The sequence below is a fragment of the Benincasa hispida genome, chromosome 11 (genome assembly GCF_027475165.1).
Source record: "Benincasa hispida cultivar pf3 chromosome 11, pf3_genome.v1.1, whole genome shotgun sequence".
Taxonomy (NCBI): Eukaryota; Viridiplantae; Streptophyta; class Magnoliopsida; order Cucurbitales; family Cucurbitaceae; genus Benincasa; species Benincasa hispida.
The window spans coordinates 40,748,203-40,768,725 of record NC_143488.1 but is presented as its reverse complement, the minus strand read 5'-3'; the positions used below and the strand labels follow the sequence as shown (position 1 = coordinate 40,768,725).

General features: G+C 32.3%; 2 protein-coding genes across 3 annotated transcripts; one reads left to right on the top strand and one right to left on the bottom strand.

Moving 5' to 3' along the window:
• Window positions 1-10,658: 10,658 nt before the first annotated feature.
• On the top strand, window positions 10,659-12,307 carry LOC120091376 (small ribosomal subunit protein uS14z/uS14y/uS14x). Its single transcript, XM_039049378.2, has 3 exons — window positions 10,659-10,769; window positions 11,928-12,027; window positions 12,122-12,307. The coding sequence occupies exons 1-3, from the start codon at window positions 10,708-10,710 to the stop codon at window positions 12,128-12,130; spliced, it is 171 nt and encodes a 56-aa protein (XP_038905306.1). The 5' UTR covers window positions 10,659-10,707; the 3' UTR covers window positions 12,131-12,307.
• Window positions 12,308-13,384: 1,077 nt separating this feature from the next.
• On the bottom strand, window positions 13,385-19,489 carry NPY2 (Phototropic-responsive NPH3 family protein). Of its 2 annotated transcripts, XM_039050434.2 has the most exons (5): window positions 18,127-19,345; window positions 16,602-16,809; window positions 16,127-16,196; window positions 14,494-15,672; window positions 13,385-14,341 (listed from the first exon to the last, which is right to left on the bottom strand). In XM_039050434.2, exons 4-5 carry the CDS (start codon window positions 15,532-15,534, stop codon window positions 13,772-13,774), a joined length of 1,611 nt encoding a protein of 536 aa, XP_038906362.2. In that variant the 5' UTR covers window positions 15,535-15,672; window positions 16,127-16,196; window positions 16,602-16,809; window positions 18,127-19,345; the 3' UTR covers window positions 13,385-13,771. The 2 variants fall into 2 exon arrangements, with proteins under 2 accessions (XP_038906362.2, XP_038906360.2); XM_039050432.2 differs by lacking the exon at window positions 16,602-16,809 and having other exon boundaries at window positions 18,127-19,489.
• Window positions 19,490-20,523: the final 1,034 nt, after the last annotated feature.

Sequence of the window (20,523 nt, the reverse complement as noted above, 5' to 3'; positions counted from 1 at the left end):
ATGTTCACCTAAATAGATTGGGAAACTACAAATTCAACTTTGGAGGAAAGTAGTATAGGTGTAGATAATTGTAGTTTAATACAGAAATGTTGTTTAATACTAACGAAGATTTACAGCTTGCTGTAAAAAAATATTGTGTGACAGAACACTACGAGATTATTGTAGTGGAATCAAATCAAGATCTTTGGTATGTCAGATGTATATCATGGAAGGATGATTGTGATTGGAGGTTACTAGCATATCGGCGTAAAACTCATGTGATGTTCGAAATCACCAAACTTTAAGGGGAACACTCATGTTTGTTTTCAGAATTGACACAAGATCATTTATAGCTTGATTCAAATTTTATGAGTATCGAAATCCAAATTTTGGTTAGAGCTGATCTTAGGGTAGCTGTGAAAGCAATTAAAAAAAAATGGCTATAATGTTAATTATAGACGGGTGTGGCAAGCCAAGAGAAAAACGTTGATTGCTGTGTTTGGTGATTGGTTTTCAGAATTGACACAAGATCATTTACAGCTTGATTCAAATTTTATGAGTATCGAAATCCAAAATTTGGTTAGAGCTGATCTTATGGTAGTTGTGACCTTATTCTAAGAAGCAATTAAAAAACAATATGTCTATAATGTTAATTATAGACGGGTATGGCAAGCTAAGAGAAAAGAGTTGATGTTGTGTTTGGTGATTGGTGATTGGGAGAAATCATATTTAGAGCTTCCTTATTGGTTGAGTGCTTTTGTTCATTACAATCCAAGAACACGAACAGATTGGTATTTACTTCCATCTGATGTGCTAGGTATGACTATTTTTGGTCGAGTTTTTTGGTCCTTCGGTCCTGCGCAAGGGAAGGGTTCAAATATTGTAGACCATTAATCCAAATCGATGGAACTCATCTCTACGAAAAGTATAAGGGGAAATTATTGATCGCCTTATCTATGCTTGATTTCTAATAGACATAAGAGCATTCTTGCTGCAATTAATAATGAGAAAATTGGTTCGAGTGAACCTAGAGCATACCATTGATATCGTCTTTACCATGTTGCCAGTAATTTCAATATGAAATATAAATCAAAGCAACTAAAAGATTTGGTGTTTAAGGCAGGAAATCAACACCAAAGGCGCAAGTTCATTCGGTGCATGAAAGAATTGAAACAATTGAACCCTGAATGCCTTGAATATTTTTTAGATATTAACTTGGAAAAATGGACCCAATCACATGAGTGTTTTCAAAGGTGTTATAATGTTACCAATTACTTCTTTGGTTAGGCTAACATTTTATCACATATTTTGAATGTCGAAGACAAGAAATCAGTGAAGCACTCGATCGTGGGGACATGTATACAGAATATGCCCCGAGAAAACTTAAGAGGTGGGAAAAACGAGCATCTGCGCATACAGTGATATCTATTGACAGTTTAAGTCAAACTTTTGAAGTACAAATTGGCATAAGTATGATTTCTCCCTATAAAGGATAACACACAAGTTTTAGTTTGAAAGAAGGAACATGTTCTTGTAATAAGTGGCAGTCATTTAAGATTCCATGCTCTCATATAATTGCAGTTTGTAATTACATGCGTTTGACATACATACCACTTATTAATGAATGCTACTTATTAATGAATGCTACAAATTGTCCAATTTCAAGCGATGTTATGAAGGTCGTTTCCATCCAATAGAACACCCAGATTATTGACCAGAATTATCATTTATAGAAGATCGTATGAATGCGGACTTACTAAGAGAACATGGTCAGCCAAAAAGTACGCACATTCATAATGAAATGGATTGGAGAGAGGCAAGCCAAAAAGTTCGATGTACAATTTGCAAGAGAGAAGGACATAACAGAAGTATTTGTCCACAACGTACATTAGGTATTTCGTCTTCACGTCATTAGGTGTATCTTTGATGTACTTATATTTTTTATGTAATTGTATATTTTATATACTTGTTTTTTTCATGTAATTGTATATTTTATGTACTTATATTATTTATGTAATTGTATATTTTATGTACTTGTATTTTTCATGTAATTGTATCTTTTATGTACTTATATTTTTTATTTAATTGTACTTTTTATATAATGAATTTATTTTTCACGTAATTGCATCTTTTTATGCATCTTTTATGTGATGGATTTTATTATATAATGTAATTTGAACTTCTTAGGTAATGGAGCCTGGTTCTTTTAATCCTGTACAATATATCAACAAAATACGCATCGTTCACAATGGTTATGAGATAGTTCTTCTACAATAGTTTTAAGTTGTCGGAGAACGGAGGCTTCTGCACAACATACTATCCCATTTGATCACCGCATTATTCCCTATGTTGATCCGGCAGATTTTCTTGGGGTTGCACAAATTGGATTTATCCAGCTTGGTTGGCACCTTATTACTGCTCTAGTTGAATGTTGGAGACCAAAAACCCACACATTTCACCTGCCTTGTGGGGAATGTACGACACTGCAGGATGTTGCCATACAATTTGGGTTACGAGTGGATGGACAACCATTGACAGGTTCACTACAATATGATTGGAAGAAGTTCATGAAAAGCTCTTAGGCGTATGATCTGAAAGGCTCAAGATTGAGTCCCCTGGTTGGCGTCCCAGATTCCATAATTACCTCCCGAAAAATATTTGACAGACTGATGCATAATCAGATAAGAAATGTATATATAAATAAAAATTTAAAACATTTTGGATGTATACTTATCTTTTTTTTTTTTTGCCAGATTAATTTGAGAGGTAAGCACGACCAAGACTGGCATCGAATCCATGCGGAATATATATCCTACTGGCATGGATGACATGATCGTTGTGCACAGGAAGAATTAACAAATGGGTCAGCTGTATCAGATGACTACTTTTCCTGGTACGATTCAATCACGAGGCGATTTATCACACTTGATGACGCTTACTATTACTGCATGGTAAGAGATTTAAAATCAGACATTTTCCATATATATGATATGAATATTGTTTAATATTCATTTTTTTCATTGTACAGAATAATTTTATTAGAGATGTACAACAATATTCAGTGCAACACAACTTACCAAAGTTGGGTTCAATGTGTTAGCAAACATTGGTCAACATAGAATGTATTATTCAACAAACAAGACGACTCAATGTTGCTAACACCGATCGAAGACGTATTCATCGTAGACGACAACGACAACAGGGTGAACCTAATTTAGAGGGACACGAAGACAACCCTATGAGGGTAAGGGCCAAGGGATCGTTTTTAAATTTCACGTAAACTTTTATTTTCAAATTAAAGAACTAATTGTAAATCTTCTTTAATATCATGACTTTTTTTTTTAATATGAGTGCTGAGTAATTATATTTTCATTGTAGATTAAATATATAATTAAGTCTAATAATGAAGGAATTCGTGGACCAATTCCTAAAATCTTAATATTGTTGTACATCTCCAATTAAAAAATAATAATTAGTCAATCTATTTTTTTTTAAAAAAAAATCATGGACCGGGTCTACGATTATGACAATCGTGGACCGGGTTCATGAGTCTCCATTCGATCGGTTAACCAAGTCAGTTGACGTGGTGCTGACGGGATTAAACGTTAATCGTGTACCACGTACACGATTTTGTCACATAATAATCGTGTATCCCGTACACGATTTCACTACCCTTAGTTTCAATACTCACCTATTTTTAAAAATACTTTCTCATATACCCCATTTTTGTTAATAATTTGAAAAAAATACTTTGTAACTTCATCCTTTAAATTAAGATAAAATTTAGATTGTTTTGTCATTCACGAGATTATTTAAAGAAGTGGAAAGGTTTTATGGAAGTTTAAAACAAAAAATAAAAACATTTCAAACATCAATAATAAATTTAAGGTTTAAATCTATTTTGGTCTTGAATTTTTAAAACATCTAGTTTATTTCTTAAATTTTTAAAATGTGTTCTGTTGTTAATTCTTTCTTAATTAGTTAACGATTGGTGATGTGATATCGATTTTTTTTTAAAAAAGGGTTTATTTATTTTCTCCTTTAACATTACTCTTTTTCAAAGCTATACTTCTCTTAAACCTAGTGTCTAAATCTTAGAATCATTCTATGGACTCTCTCCATCGACCTATTTTCTTTACTTCTTCATTCTCATCTCTTCTTCTCAATCATTTTTTTTTATGATTTTTTTTTATGGTTTTCTCCTTTCATTTCTATCTCCAAAAAGTTACCAAAAAATCGAAACATTTCTTCTTATATCTCAAAATGTGCTAAAATATAAGCTTTAAGCTTCCATTCCTTTTCTTTAAAAAAGGTTTCAAATTTAAAAACATTTCTAAGAGAAGTTGCTAAAGCGTAAGCTTCGCTCCTTCTCTTTCAAAAAAGCTACGAAGAAGAGTCACAAAAGTTGAAGAAAACACCCCCAAGCTCCTCTCCCCTCTATATTTTATCTTATAATAAGTTACTGAAATACAAATTACTCTCCCTGTGAAGTTTCACCAAAAAAAAAAAAAAAAAAAAAAAAACTTATCTAAAAATTTACAGAAACACAAACGTGTGCTCTCTCTCTAGTTTCTTTGTCAAGAAATGTGGTGGATGGAGAAATTATGAGAGAATTTTACATAATATTGATGGAGAGATGAAGAAATTAGGACTATTCCCTTCGTATAGACAATTGAGTATTGCAAAAACCCTTTTTTCTACCATATGAAGAGAACCAAAGAAAATCACCTAAATAAAACTCATATCTTTCTTGGCAACAGATCATCCACGTGGATATATATATATATATATAAAACTATATGCTATATTACCAATTTGTTAACTAATTAACATGGAATTTGGACACATTTTAAAAATTTATGGACTAAAATAGACGTTTTAAAAGTTTAGGGACCAAGATAAAACAAAACTCAAATTTTAGGGACCAAAATAAGGTTTGAATATTGTTAAGCTAAAAAAAATATATTTTCTCAAAATTACAATAACTTATTATTTTTGGGTAATTGTTTTAAATGATAAAACTATTACAAATATTTTTAAATATAGTAAAATGTCATTGTCTATCAATGATAGACCGTGTTAAACATCTATCATTGACATTGATAGATGTCTATCACGGTCTATCACTGATAAATAGTGAAATTTTGCTATATTTATAAATAAGTTGACTCATTTTTCTTTATTTGAAGACAACAATTAGTATTTAACGGCCATTTTTCTTTCATAATAAAAAAACATATATATTGGAAATACTGGAAGAGCTAGAGAAGATGATGAAGTTTTCTAGCAAACTTCAATAGTTAATAAATGGGAGCATTGGAGAAATAATGAGAATTCTTGCACAATCAAAAATCCAAGATTTAAATTGTTGTCCTTTCATCATGTCCTTCTAAAGATTTCCTTAATTTAAACTTTTCTTTTGATTCATGTGTTCTTCTATGTCTCCTTCACGTATTTTATGGATTTGGGTGATCTATACGTTTTAGGTCTTATTTTGGACAACTCTCGACAATCTCAAATTAAGAAAAAAAATTGGAGAGTATAACATATTTTAGAGTCTGGTTTCGAAAAATGGCAAAACTGATAAATTATAAGATTTAGGACAACTCACATGACATGCACATGGTTGCGAATTTTCAAATCCTTATTTTACTCCTGTCTAGTTCGTAGCTTTTGTTATTGATGAACTACAAATCTATGGTAATTGTAGAGTCTTAAATAATGATGAGGTTATATAGAGCAATTGTTGATGTCTTGAGCCTCGTATGGTAACCATTTTATTTTTGAAAATTAAGGTTATGGACACTACTTCTATCTCTAAATTTCTTTCTTTATTATCTACTTTTCACCAATGATTTAAAAAAACCAGGCCAAATTTTGAGAACTAAAAAAAATAGCTTTCAAAAAGTTGATTTTGTTTTGGAATTTGGTTAAGAAAAGAATTCAACCATTGTATTTAAGAAAGATGCATATCATTGTAAGAAATGTTGATGAAATATACTTAATTTCCAAAATATAAAAACAAAAACAAAAAATTATTAAACAGGGCCTTGGTTCTCCAATTTCATTCATTTGAAAAATTAGAAATAACCGCTTTCCTCAAAATAACCGTTCTTCCTGATTTTTATCACATAATTAACATTTCAATGTACATTTTATTATTAATTTAAATTATATTTAACCACTTTTTGAATTAATCCTACTTAAATTAAATATCCAGATTTTTCTATCAAATTTATATTTTAAATATCCATATATCATCAATTTTCATTTTAATTTTGCTTAGTTATGCGCAAATGATGCCTTTCAATGGGTTTGCAAGACAATTTAGTTTTGTCTAATGAATTCTGTGTTGGAATATAGAAACATATAGTGGAAGAAAACGAGATCATTAAGCATTCTAATTCCTTAATTTTGACATCAAAACAAGCATGTTCATAAGGTATTAAGAAGGTTTTAATACATGCCTTTGAAGAATTCCTCAAATCCAAGCTGCTCCTCACTATTTCTCAACTCTAAAACTTCAATGAACCATCAAGAGATCTTCTATACTATTCTCAACCTTGAATTTGAGTGGTGGAACTCATAATTGAGCTGAATTTGTGAAGAGAAAGAGATAAGTTTTCAGGTGAAGGAGAACAACAAAACAAAACAAAATTCTAGTTCTCTCTCACCTCTTCTTTGATCAAATTTAGAGTTTTATCATACTTCTTCATGCAACCATTACTGGAGATTGCTAATGTCGCCTCAATTGGACAACATGAAGTGGAATAGGTGGTTTAATAGTGAAGAAATACCTTTTTTTTTTTTTTTTTAATGATTTTTTGGATTTTTCCCCTAACATGAAATTCCATTTCTCAAATTCAATTTGAATTTGAATTTGAATTAATTCAAAATTAATTTAAATTAAAATTTCAAAATTCAATTTCTCCAATTGAATTAAATTTGAAAAATAATTTGATTTTAATTAATTAATTAAATAATAATTAACATCAAATATTAAATTAATCACACACCTAATGTTAAATATGAATCCTATTCATGTAATTAATATTTAAATCAATATTTAAATATTATAAACTCTCAAATTTCGTTTAATTTTGATAAACTAAATGTTAATTAAGTATATCAAATATAATTATACAACCCTAATTTGAATTTAAACTATTTAAATTCAAGCCCTAAAATCAATTTGAACATTTCATATTGAAATTCAATTTGAACACTTCGAATTGATATCGTTCCAAATTCATTCAATTTACTAATTCAAGGTGTTCATGTTTTACGAGCTAGTAGAGAGACCTTATGGACCTACAGATCATGAGCTCCAATGATTTGGGATTAATTGGCTAAAACTCTTTAGACCGAATTAATCAATATTCATCAACTATCGAATCGCATCACTATAGCGTGATAGTTTCACTCTCCTCACTGATTTAACTATAATCAGTAAGTTGACCCTTCACGGGTTGTTCGTAATAACGGTTCGGTCAAATGTTGTTTTATCCCCGAAATTACGTCTTGCTTCTTAAGTTCAACTGATCATCTAAAGAACAATTGGTTTGTGATTCAATCACTAAACCGGATCCCTCTTGGGCTAATGAAAGGGTGGGGCCTCTTGTTCAAGACTTGGATTCAACACTCACTTATGAAAATCTACCCAGTCATATCCCTGAAATGGGAGGCTTATTGAGCCGACGTTGTTGAGCCAACCCTCACCTATGAAAATCTAAGGATAATCCCAAATAATCAGAAGTTCATAGTTAGCTTAAGATTGAGATCAAGTTACCTAGGTCATCTGAGCGAAATAGTCAGTCTTAAACAGTAAACAACGTTATAAAGTAAGTGTAACTTATTCCTTGGTCCGATCTTATGCAAACTCATTGCATAGAACGCTCCCATTCCCCATGTCAATACATGAACGAATCAGAATCACTTTTTTTGTAGCACCTTACAACAAATTGTAATAACTACAGAGTGAGCCATATCCGATAGTGTTACCATAATAAGATACCTAACCTTATTCATATACTATAGATCATGTTGGCTATTTACTCGAACTTGATCCATTTTTATGTCTCCACATAAAGTTCAAGTATTCATATAATAGCCATGGATCTTAGTTTATTGGATTTAGTCTTTAGAAGTGCAATTTACAAATTCAATAACAACTTTATTGAAGAAATGTTGAATAAATTTTTTATTGATAATAGAAAATGTTTAATTCTATCAACTGCGAGTTTTATGACATATAACCCAATATTCTGGCATCCGATCCCAAATGCTATTTGCACATAATACGAGACAAAAGGAGCGGGGTATTGTTTTTGAATGAGTTTCAGTCAAGTCTAACCAATCGTGCCTTTCTTTGTTCATGGTTTGATATTTTGGTAATCAAATTTAAAATTTATTCAAATGTTTGAATTTGTTTTCCATTATTTTATACATATTCTAAATTAACTATATATATATATATATTATTTTTGAAGACTTAAATTGTTTTGTATATGTTATTATATTCAATTGTACATATTTCATATTTAGTAACTATTTTAGCTGACATTTTGATAAGACTTGATTTGCTCTGAGTTTGTTGGTATGTCTAGAATATTAAATACTTTGTAAGTGTAGAGCTTTATTAATAACCAAGATATAAATACATGTATAAGTGGAGAGTCACGCAAAAATATATAAGTTGAGTCAAAATAAGGGATCTTTTTAAATATAAAAATACTTAAAAATATTTGCGCTTTATAACAAAAAATTTCAAAAGTACAAACAAACATTTTTGGAATTTTTTGCTATAAGATGTAAATATTTTTGGGATTTTTCTATTCATAAGAATTTCCCTTAAAATAACATTAAAAAAAACCTTAAGTTTTAGGTTACAGCCCCAATAAATAAATAAATAAATATATATATATATATATATATATATTTAATTAAATATAATTAAGATTTTGTAATTCAAAATAACTTTTAAAAAAGGAAATTTCTCTTCCTTCGTGAGCTTCTTCACGCGCGAAGACCAACGCCACCGTTTGTGCCATTCCACTCAACTGCATTCTACCACGAGCCATTTTGCCACACTCATCCATGGCCTCACACTGTCGTTTATGTTGATACCGCCTCTATGGTGGAAGGCAGTATAGATAAGTGTCATGGATCTTCTTCTCACTTTCTCTTTTTTCTTGATATCTTTTTCGCTGCTATTTACTATATACCATTGTTGTTGTGTGGTTGTAAGAGTAATTGACCAGCAGTATTTAGGTGAGTATTAATATTATTTTGTTTTAGTTTGTAATGTTTAATTTTATCAATTTTAGTGTGTAAGGTTAGTTTGGATATTTTCTAATTAGTATTTTTTTATTTTAAAAATTGTTTTGCTATTTTTACGATTATTTTTTTTTTTAATTTTTTCAAACGAAATCTTAAAATTTGCTATTTATCTTGTCAGCTCAATTAAGAAAATTGGTTATATTCATATTCAATTCCAAATCAACTTTGAGTGAAATTAAAAATCAAAAGGTACAACAAATAAAGTAGAAAAAATCATAATCAATTTTGTTATTTTAGAAAAAATTGATTGAATATAGCTCTAATTGTATAGCATTTATAAAAAGATAGAATAAAATAAAAATAAAAATAAAAATAAAGAAAAATGAAAAGAAAAAGCCAACATACAAATAACTTTAGTCTAAACAACTATGCACTCTAGATTAGTTAACTTCCTAAACTAAACAACTTGATATTTAATACCTAAACTTAGTACGTTAAGCGTCCTTAAAAAGTCATTTCAAATAGACTCGTACATGTCTTTGTCGAACGAAGTATCTCACCTCTTCTCCAATGTAATTTTGAAAGCGGTAGACTAGTAATTGATATGTACGAGAGAGGGAAGTAAATCAAAACAGAGGGACATGGAATTTAAACTGATATGTACAGTAGACTAGTAACTGGTATCTCACCTCTTCTCCAATGTAATTTTAAAATTTTCCCTTCAAAATAAGTGTTTGTGAAAATTTGGAGTTAAAATGTAATATATTGAAGTTTAGGAAGTAGATGAAAACAAACTCAAAACTCAACCGTAAAAAAGCAACATTTTAAAACGTATAAACCAAGTAGAAATTAAACTTTGAAACCTAGAAACTAAAGGAAAGTTAAATTAAGAAATTATGGGTAAAAATTAGGAAGAAATATTCCTACATTCTATTTATTTTTAGTACCCACAAAACTCACCCTATAATTTCATGGGGATTATTCATAGGGGATGATAACAATAATTTGAGCATATAATAAAAAAAAAGAGAGACAATTTTATTGTGAAAAGTTTCTCTTCGCTCTCTCAATTCCACTTTTAAATATAGATCCTTTACGACAAGTTTCAATAGACTCTTTGGAGGTCGGAAAAATAAAAATAAATATTTTTACTAAATAATTAATATTTTGAAATTTAAAAACTAAATAAAATGTTTATGTTTATTGACGGAAAATGTATATTTTTCCTAATTATTTTTGGAGGGAGTGAAAAATAAAATGGACCGGACCATCAAACCCCCTCCCCAACCGGGTCGGGTGAGTTTATAAAGTGGCTAAAGTCGTAAAATCACCACAAACCATTAGGGTTTATCTCTCATATAAAATCAATCCTTTCTGCCGTCTTCTTCTTCCTCGCAAAATTTTCTGCTTCACCATTGTGATTCCGAAGCATCTCAATACCTCACAATCATGGGGCACTCCAACGTCTGGAACTCTCATCCTAAGAACTATGGCCCTGGTTCTCGCACTTGGTAAGCAAATATCTTCTCATTCCTTCGGAACCCTAGTTCCGTTTTCTGTTTGAACGAGTTGGGAGTTCATCTAATGAGTATCTAATATTTAATTATGTTTCCTTGTGTGGTTTGTAATGTAATGGAACCTGAAGAATAATGTGCGATTGAGGATGTGTTTATTATGTGTTACTTTTCTTGTTTGGATAGATAATCAGATGCCTAAGATTCAGCTCTATTTTATATACTTCAACATGGCTTTAAGTTTCGGCTGTCGTCCTAAACGTTTTCCCAACTTGGATGAGATCTTGTGATGCTTAAAATTTCTGTTGATTTATGGGGTTTCTGTCACCGCGTTGCAAATGTCATTATAATTGCAGAAGAATTTTAATTTGAACCGGGATTTACGTAGTGATCATGTCATAGATTTGTTTAAAGTATAGTTTTCGGGCGAAAAGTTATAACTGATATTCTTTGATGTATGAGATCTTGTTTTCTACGATTTTATACTTCTTTATACGTATTTTATCATCCTATCCTTCTTTAATCCAAATGATTGTTCTTTGCTTGGTTGAGTTATTTGGATTCCTAAGTCTATGGATGAACCGTTTCCTTAATGCTTGTAGTATTAGTAAAATTAATGTATATATACAGGAAAAAAGAACTTTTGTTATAGGTGTGTGGGATGAAACCTTAAGGGCTATAACTCCATTAAGTTTAGATCAATTTTTGTCAATTACCCAGGAGTTAACTAGTCTAGTCATGAGTGACGGAACACATAATTATCCTTAATAGATATCTTAGGCCCCGTTTGATAATTATTTGATTTTTGGTTTTTTGTTTTTTTAAATAAAGCCTATAGACACTACTTCTATTTCTTAATTTCTTCCTTTGTTTGTTATCTGCATTTTACAAATGATTTAAAAAATCAAGCCAATTTTTGAAACAAAAAAAGTCTTTTAAAAATTTGTTTTTGTTTTTGGAATTTGGCTAAGAATTCAACCATCCTAATTAAGAAAGATAGAAAACGAGGAGGAAATAGACTTAATTTTCAAGAACCAAAAACCAAAACTGAAGTAGTTATCAAACGGACATTAGCGGTTAATGTTTTCTATAGTGTCAATGACTTTTGAGAAAGCTGAATTTGAATAATTTCTTTCTTTCAATCCTCTTTCTCAGTCGTGTGTGCGGAAATCCCCATGGGTTGATCAGGAAGTATGGACTTATGTGTTGCAGACAATGCTTCCGTAGCAACGCCAAGGAAATTGGTTTCATTAAGGCAAGTTAATTGTGCGATATCTATGATTATTTGATGTGACACACATTTATCTTCTGCATTCCCTAAACTTTGAAACTTTTTCCCATTTGTGCAGTACCGCTGAGAAGCTAATTATCTCTGGATGGAGTTGAATTTATATTGAAGAAGATTTTCCTAGTTTTTTCTCTTGTTTACTCAGTATGGACTATGAAATGATTGTTAGAAGACGATTTTGACACTTCGTTCTGAACTACCATATTTAAGGTTTCTTAATTGAGCTTATTGAGATTGTTTTGGCATATATTCCTTCTATTGTTTTTCAGTTCTTAAGTATGTTTGATATTTGATGCCTCATATGGGTGCATATTTGAATTTTGATCCATATTGTTTAGCAGTTTAGAATTTAGAAATTTATGAAGTAATTGGGTTTAAGTTATAAGGTATTTGTTTCCCTTTCAATGGTTGCGAATTTTCATCCTTTTGATTTACCTATTTTGTTAGTCATGTGTTTTTAAAATGGTTTCAAACGCTTCTCTATACATTTTGTAAACATTCTATTAAAATTTATTTATCAACTATATTTGGAATGGGGCTTATTTTAGGTACAAAAGGATGTGATTTGTAAATTTTGAGATCATAGGGTGATTGCGAGTTTAGTTAATTAAATGTGATTTCTTAATTAAACTAAATATAAGATGTAGTTTGTAATTATCCTATTATTATTTTAATAGCTAAAAGTGTCATTTTGGTTTCTGGGTTTGGGGTTATATTGAATTATTATCGTGGCTAAGAACAGATATTATATTAGAGAAACTAGATTTTTTTTTTTTTTTACTATTTTAAAGAATTTCAATGAATTTCAAAGGGTTGAAGTAAAGAAATAGATGGAGGAATCATGATTGACATTGTATTGACTTGGCTAAAACAAGACTTATGTGAGAAACATTAACAATGTGTGAAAGAGATGAATTTGCAAAGGCTCTTTGGAACTACTTTACTATCTATAAGACATTCATGTAAATAATAATAGGCCTAACATTCACAAATAATAAATTTCATAGACGTATTTCTATTTTTGTCATTCCACTTTATCCATTATTTAACAAGTTAATTTGAACATAACTTATGGATAAAATCACTTATCATTTTAAATATTGATGATTCAATTTTCATCTTTACAATTGTTGGACGAAAAGTTTATATAGCATGGACAAAAACTTAGCATCTCAATGGACATTTTTCTGATTCTTCCAATCAAAGACTTTCTTTTCCTTTTCGTTTAACAGCAATGAACAAAAGCTTAGAATTATGAATAAATTCTTTGCACCCAATAAACCTAACCTATGACCATTTTTGGGAGACAAGATGGGCAATAGGCTAATTCAAAATGCTCTCAAAAGCAAAGACAATCTTTATTTGATTCCACCTGAACAATGTTACAGAATGATTCTCATCCATCTTTGATGGGATTTCACCATGTAAACAAATCTCTGTTCACTTAAATAACCCCCATACAAGAAAAAAGGTTTCATCTTTTAAATATATTTTTTCTTTTTTCTTTTTTCTTTTTTTGTTTTGTTTTTGTTTTTGTTTTTGCTTTTGTTTTTGTTTGGTGGGGGACTGCCCTTAAATAGTAATGTTTGCAATAACTGATATACACTACAGACTCTTAACCTATATATACTTCATTCTTGCTCATTTTAGCCACTCTTGGGTTACCCATCTCAAAACACTCTTTTCATCTTAACCACCAAAATGGAAACCTCTAAGAAACCGAATGCCTTCTGTTTCTGGAAGGTGTTGACTTAGCTTCCTCCTGATTAGCAGAACCAAGGCTCTCCGATGAATCCGAGCCGCTGTTTTCACCATATCCTCCTCCTTTGCTTGACCATAGCTTTGTGAAAAGCTTCTTTGACTTGAGCATTCCTTTCATTTTACTAAGAGCTGCTTTGTCAATTCCATTTTTACCATCTCCATTCCTCTCACTACTTCCTCTACCATTAGCAAGCCTCAAGGAAGCTAGCTCCCCTTTGAGAGCCTTGAGCTCCTCTGCCATGGCGACGGCATCCCAATCTTCCTCGGGGTTCGTTGTGGCTGATCTTGAGCTGCTGTGAGACCCACTTGTTAGATCCTTGATGCCTTTAGGTAGGTCGGGAGTGCTGCTGCCTGATGATGCCGAGGCCCTGACTTGCTCGAAAAATAATACCTGCACAACCATACGTAGAGGGAGCCGTTCATTTTGTACAGCATGAATGCACGCATCGGCAGATAGTCTCTTGCAGTCTATCAGTTTGCAGATTCTCTTCTTATCACTCTTGCCGATCCCTGGATGTTCCTGCAAATCAAGTCCAACAATGCTAATTGATATATGGTTTGAGCGAGAGGGAAAGACAAGTAGGTTGGAAAAATAAACATAACTTATCATGTGCCTACGACTATAACGGTGAAAACTACGAACAATTTCAGGCTCAGTTAAGGAACTGGTACCTTCAGATACATGTCTATGGCTCGATAGAGCCCGTCATGTGAAGGCCGAGCGATGCCAGATACCATTTCTGCAAGATCAATGAACTTTACTGATGGTAGGTTGGGATCCTTTGCAATTTCAGCAAGATAACCATCGATCAATTTTGCCACCATCAACTTAGTCGCATCTGATAAAATCCCTGGCCCTCTTGGCTCCTGAAGCTCATTTCCCTCTTCAAGTGACTCGATTTCACTATTATGATCTTGCAACAGAAACACCTCCACCATTTTCTGTACAGCATGAACATCATAAGTTGTAGCTTCACCTTCCGGTGCTCGCAGCAAAAGATCGATCACTGTAGCCTCCTCTAGCTGCTGTCCCATTCGTCGAACGAGCTCTTCTTTGGTCTCGTCTCCAGAAGCTAGGAAAATGGAAGCCTTCAGCAATTTGGACAAGAAACTACTAGAAACACTGCCTTTCTCGGCAGGTAACAGCCAGACAATTGTCGACACTGCTGACTGATACTTCAGTGGATCCCCACATTGAAGCACACCTTTGCTAAAGCCTGGAAGATAACGGTAAGCATAAGCCTTCAAGGCTTCTCCAATCACGTCATTCGGGACTATTCCTTTGTTTTTTATACTCACTATAACACGCTTATATACATCAATTTCTAGCTCACAAAGATCCTCAACCCACCAGTCTTTCGGCACACTACGATTCCTGACGCCATTCCAGTTGGGATTGTTCCCGTTTTCCTCAGGTAGTTTCTTACGGTTATATGTGTAAGACCAGTCCACTTTAGAAATATCAGCAGAGGCCTTCACAGCAATAGATTCTAAGCAATTGCTTACTAATTTCAGTTCCTCAGATAATGGCATTAATGCCTTTGTAGACTGAAGAACGATGATTGAATCCTTCCAGCTACGAAAGATGCTTGAACTAAGGAAAACGTCGATTTTGTAGGTGAGGTTTCCCTTTTCAATTGTCTCATGCATTCCTAGGTATTCAGCAGCACAACGGGCTGCAACTACATTATAGGCATTAAGAGTAACGGTCATGCCGTAACAGAATTTGGCACATATCTCAAATGCCGCAGAACCACCTGGGATCTCTGGTATGTATATTTCATCATTCTGCTCCCCAGAGGCAGTAGTGACCAACTTCTGCAAGTGAGCGCTCTTTGACAGAAGGGGAAACTGCAAAAAAGCAGGTACTACCAATTTATCAGTACAACCAACCATATGCAAGGAATAACTATGCAGTATCATAGATGTCAAGATGCATAAAAGCAGCCAGCTTTCAAAAGAGAATGTAGTTAAACTAAGTAAAGATTATTGTGCCTCGTTTCTGTTACTGGACTAGCACTGAACATTTCGCATATACCAGTTTTGGTTTGCACATAAAGATAATCATTATCATTATAATTTGTCATATAAGATGTTAGCCTGCCAAACTTTTGGGTGTTTGCTTTCGTATAGGAGTGATCCAATTAAGCTGTCAATGCAACGAGAAAGATTATTTGATTCCAAGATCTTGCTTCAAGCACTTCTTTCAGTAGCACATACAAGTCAGAACTATATTTATATTTATACTGAATTCCAACATAAAATTCCACACAATAAGAATGAAGAAGGTTAACGATCGACAGACCTTGTGGAGGTAAAACTTGACATCCCCAACGATAACAGTGATGTCTGTTGCCAATTCACTTACAACATACCTGCAACATAAATGTGAATTCTTTTAAAATAATGAGAAAGTTGTCTGATTGTTTCCTTTGAATCTCACTTCCCTATTAACTCTCATTTCTACAATATAAGATGCAAATGGTAATTCTAAATTCTTAGTACAGCAGGCGCATTTTGTTTAAGCTCTAAATACTTACTAATAACAGTTGCAGTAAATTTCATCCGAAAGAAGTAACTACTATACATCAGAGTGAACATCAACTACAGAAAATTCTCATGCATTAAGGCTTTAAAAAGAAGTGAGAGCTGTATCTGGACAATTGTACCAAAGAACATGCACAACCATTATTCAGCATTCCATTGTGACAAGATTCTTATTGTTCCCATAACAGACAGAGATAAAAAGGCGATTCTTAAATTAAAAGATCATTCAGTACCATCTTTGTGAAAATGTGGAATCTCAATACTGCTATATTCATGTTCTCGAACTCTTCCGAAGCACAGAAAAGATATATGCTATTTTGCTCATGGTTCTTTTTCAAAGCATCTCTCTAATGTCTGGTCGTTTGAGCGAATTCAAAATTTTGCGAACTTAATTCCATCACATATGATGCGATCCCTTCCCCAAAGAATCGTAGGCAATAGCTGCATAGTTGTGTAAGAAAATTTCTAATTCTACTTCAAAACTTGTACATGTAATAACGTTTGAGCATTGATGAGATATGTAGCTCTCTCAGTTTCAACATAAGCTGTAATCTCAATTCTCCATGTTCTCTTTCCAGTGCATGTATAATCCAATGGAGCAGTCGAAAAGCATCACTATAATCCATGAACAGTTTTAACCGGGTTCCGAAAGAGATAACTGCTCTAGAGCTTATCACTTTTACATGAGAATGATCAGAGAGTTGTTACATTCTCATAATAGTATTTCTTATTTAAGTCAGAAAAAAGTTAGTATTTGATCATTTGGCTATGTTTAATATATTAGCTTTATCCTAACAAACATCAAAGATTTTAGCTTATTTGCAGTGTTCGTTTTCCTAAGATATTCATATCTTTCTGAAGACCCTACGAATCGATACTTAACTCTGCAACATTGAACCATGTTACATAGAATAATCATTCTCATGCTCATATTGCCTCCATACTTGCTCCTGTGATGGTTACTTTTTATTATATTATTTTAATTTAGTTTGAAATAAATGGGAAAAGAAATATTAAATAACTTCCATATCTTCTGAACCTTCCTGATGAATCAAGAAAAGGTTTACATCTAAATGAAAGCCAGTGAGAGCAAGGGAAAGGGAAAGCAGAGATACATATATTAATTTGGATTTGATGACAGTGACACATTAGAAAAGCAAGAAGCACTTAGGCTTGTCACACAATCAAAGCAAAGGAGAACTCAAATCCATCTATTCAAAAAAAAAAAAAAAAAAAAAAAAAAAAAAAAAAAAAAAAAAAAAAAAAAGAACCAGGAGCCCCAAATCATGAACCAAGTCAGTGGGAGAGCCAAAGTGAAAATTTTAACCAATTAATCATCATAGAAAGGAGTAAAAGGAAATGAACTTGAAAAAACTTTTGCCAGTTATTCTGAGAAAGAAAATAAAGTGAATGATAACCAAAGCTTCAATATTGACCCCTTTCCCCCACTTGACCATTTCTTTGAAAAACAGCAATATAGTTAGTTGAACAAAGAAGATTGTTAAGTTGATGATCCCCCAACTCACCGCCGGTCAGCGGCGGTTTCCGGCGGGGGGGGGGGGGGTGGAAGAGTGCAAAAACCTTAGAAGTGGGAGTAGTTCACAGTGTAAAACAGTAAAATGGAAGCAAAGTGAAATATCATTGCAAAAAAAGTGCCATAACTTGAAATGCAAGAAGCCAAAAAAGAAAAACAAAATATGACAAAAATGAGAATCAGATATAGAAAAGTAAATGAAGAAGGCAGAAGAGATCTCTCACCTAACATTGGTCCCATCACTCTGAAAACAATCAGGTTTTGATCCAAGTTTCATGAACTTCATCTTGACAACCAAGAAATAAGCTTCAAGTTTCCTCAATCACCCCCCAAAAAAATGAGCTCTTCCTCAATACTCAAACAACAAATTACACCAAAAATGAGCTCAAAACGTCAACAAACAAGCAGCAAGACCCCCAATGAAGAACCATGCAGAAAACCACAAAAGAAAAAGACAGAGTGGGGGACCAAATCTCTGAATTTAACCAAATTTCTGAAGAGAAAAAAGAGGATTTGAAAGAAGGGGATGAATATATGGTTGTGGGGTGTGATGGAATCTTAACAAAAACCAAGGCAAAAGGCAAAAGCTTAGTGATAGAGAGAGATTAAAAGAGAAAGAAAGGGAAATGAGAGATGGGGTTTGTGAAATTTTTTAAGAAGAAAAAGGATTGTTTTAAATGGGAAGAGGGTTTAAGAAAATGGCTGTTTCCTTGGTCGGCGGCAAAGCCCACGGAGCCCGGGTCAGCAAGTCAGCTCTGGAGACATAGCCAACAGACTTCAAAACACTTAAAAAATTTGGCAAATCTGATTCTACATCACACAATACCCCTCTCTTCTTTTTCATTTCATTTTCTGATTGCTCTGTCTCTGTGCTTTCTCCTCTTTTTAAATCCCCTTCCCCCTTTTTTAAAAGCTTTCAATTTGCAAAACCCAACATATGCTGTTCTATGCTATTACTTCAAATGATCTAATAATATATATATATATTGTTCTAATGGGGTTTCTTTCAACTTTCAAGTTTGAAAGGTACTACTATACTACTACAACCCATAAAACAGCATCTTGGTATCAGTTAAATTAAACCACCAAAACGGTAGACAACAAGTATCTTCTCTTTTTTATTTTGCTAAAAGTATGAGAGAAAAGAATATGAGCAAGATCATAAAAAGAGATGTGATTTAACAGTATCGATGAATCAAACATCAACTACCCAACAACCAAATCTGTATAAAAATTGCGCTGAAAATCCAAGGAATCTACCAGATTATATATATCATATGGAAAAATCTAGCTTAAAATATTTGGTCAAGAATCATCAAAGATCAAATTTTTAATTATGTATAGTCTGTAACTCAATAAACCCACATGAAAAAATTGGTTCCTAATCAAATGGGAAACAAGAAGACAACCACCCCATAAGCCACTCTCCGTGTAAATCACAACAGAACCCAATATAAAGTAAACCAAAGCTACTAAAATGGCAATTTGTGATTTACAAATGCCAATGTAAACAGTGCTTTTTTCTTAGCCACAAAACCAAAAGCTCTTTTGAAAAAGATGATAACTTTCAAGAGAAGCCAAGCAATAAAAACTCAAAACCCATAAGAAAACAAACAAGATCTCTCCTAAAATGACCATTTTTCCAAGGAAGGGTATTTAACTTGTTAAGAAATTGTTGAAGACTGGAGAGCAGAGAGTGGTTAAAAAAGGAAAAAAATTTCAATTTTAGAAACCAATAGAGAACAAAGGAAAGGACATCAATATTGTTTCAACTAAGCTGTGGTAATAAAATATATGCTGCCAGTACACATCTTGTTATATGCATTATTTAGTTTTTGAGGTAATACTAATATTGAGGCATTTCAACAATCTTTCATTTCTTTTCCCTTTAGCTTGGGGTTGCTTAATTCATTGTCTTTTTGCAACAAAATCCTTTCTTTCTCTTTATTTCCTTTTCCCCTCTCTATATAGTGAAAAGAGTTGGAAAAATGATTGAGAATTTGTTTTTTTTTTGGGGGGGGTGAAGATTTGTGCACATTCTCAATTGTTCTTGTTTGTTATCTTTCCCAAGAAAAGAAAAGGAAAAGGAAAATTTGAAGCCACATTGTGCAATATGATAATGCAACACATGGCAGACATAAGTAAGAAGATGACTATTTTCTTGAATTTAACCAAATATGGTGATTCTCATTCTTCATCCACATCATCATAGTTTATATGTTTAATTATCTAATGCTGAGTTGTTTAATGTGATATTGTTTAGTCTATGAATAGTTTAGTAATTAGGAGAGTTATATGTATTTACAAATATCATATGAGGATAAATCAGCGTTTAATAATTGATATATACTATTTCTCAAGTTAAAAGAGATTCAAATTTTCATATTCTCATATTTGTTATATTAAAAAATAAAAAGTAAAAACTATAACTTGGTGCAACATGCAAAATTTATGTTAAAGATTATCTTTTCTCTTTGGAGCAGACACAATATTGATATATTTGTTTCATGTTAACTTTCATTTTGATTTAATTTGCAATGCATAACCATTCATTTAGAACTTTAAACAGCGTACTATGTGGTTGTGCATCACACTCAAACGGTAACCTTATGTAAATAGAG

What these genes read in the sequence shown, in the direction of transcription:
- LOC120091376 (XM_039049378.2), top strand. Translation starts at nt 10,708, where the DNA reads ATGGGGCACTCCAACGTCTGGAACTCTCATCCTAAGAACTATGGCCCT. An exon ending in GGCCCTGGTTCTCGCACTTG is followed by an intron (nt 10,770 to 11,927) that starts GTAAGCAAATAT and finishes CCTCTTTCTCAG; the next exon opens with TCGTGTGTGCGGAAATCCCC.
- NPY2 (XM_039050432.2), bottom strand. Translation starts at nt 18,188, where the DNA reads ATGAAGTTCATGAAACTTGGATCAAAACCTGATTGTTTTCAGAGTGAT. An exon ending in AGTGATGGGACCAATGTTAG is followed by an intron (nt 16,197 to 18,126) that starts GTGAGAGATCTC and finishes TTTATGTTGCAG; the next exon opens with GTATGTTGTAAGTGAATTGG. An exon ending in CCATAGACATGTATCTGAAG is followed by an intron (nt 14,342 to 14,493) that starts GTACCAGTTCCT and finishes CTTGATTTGCAG; the next exon opens with GAACATCCAGGGATCGGCAA.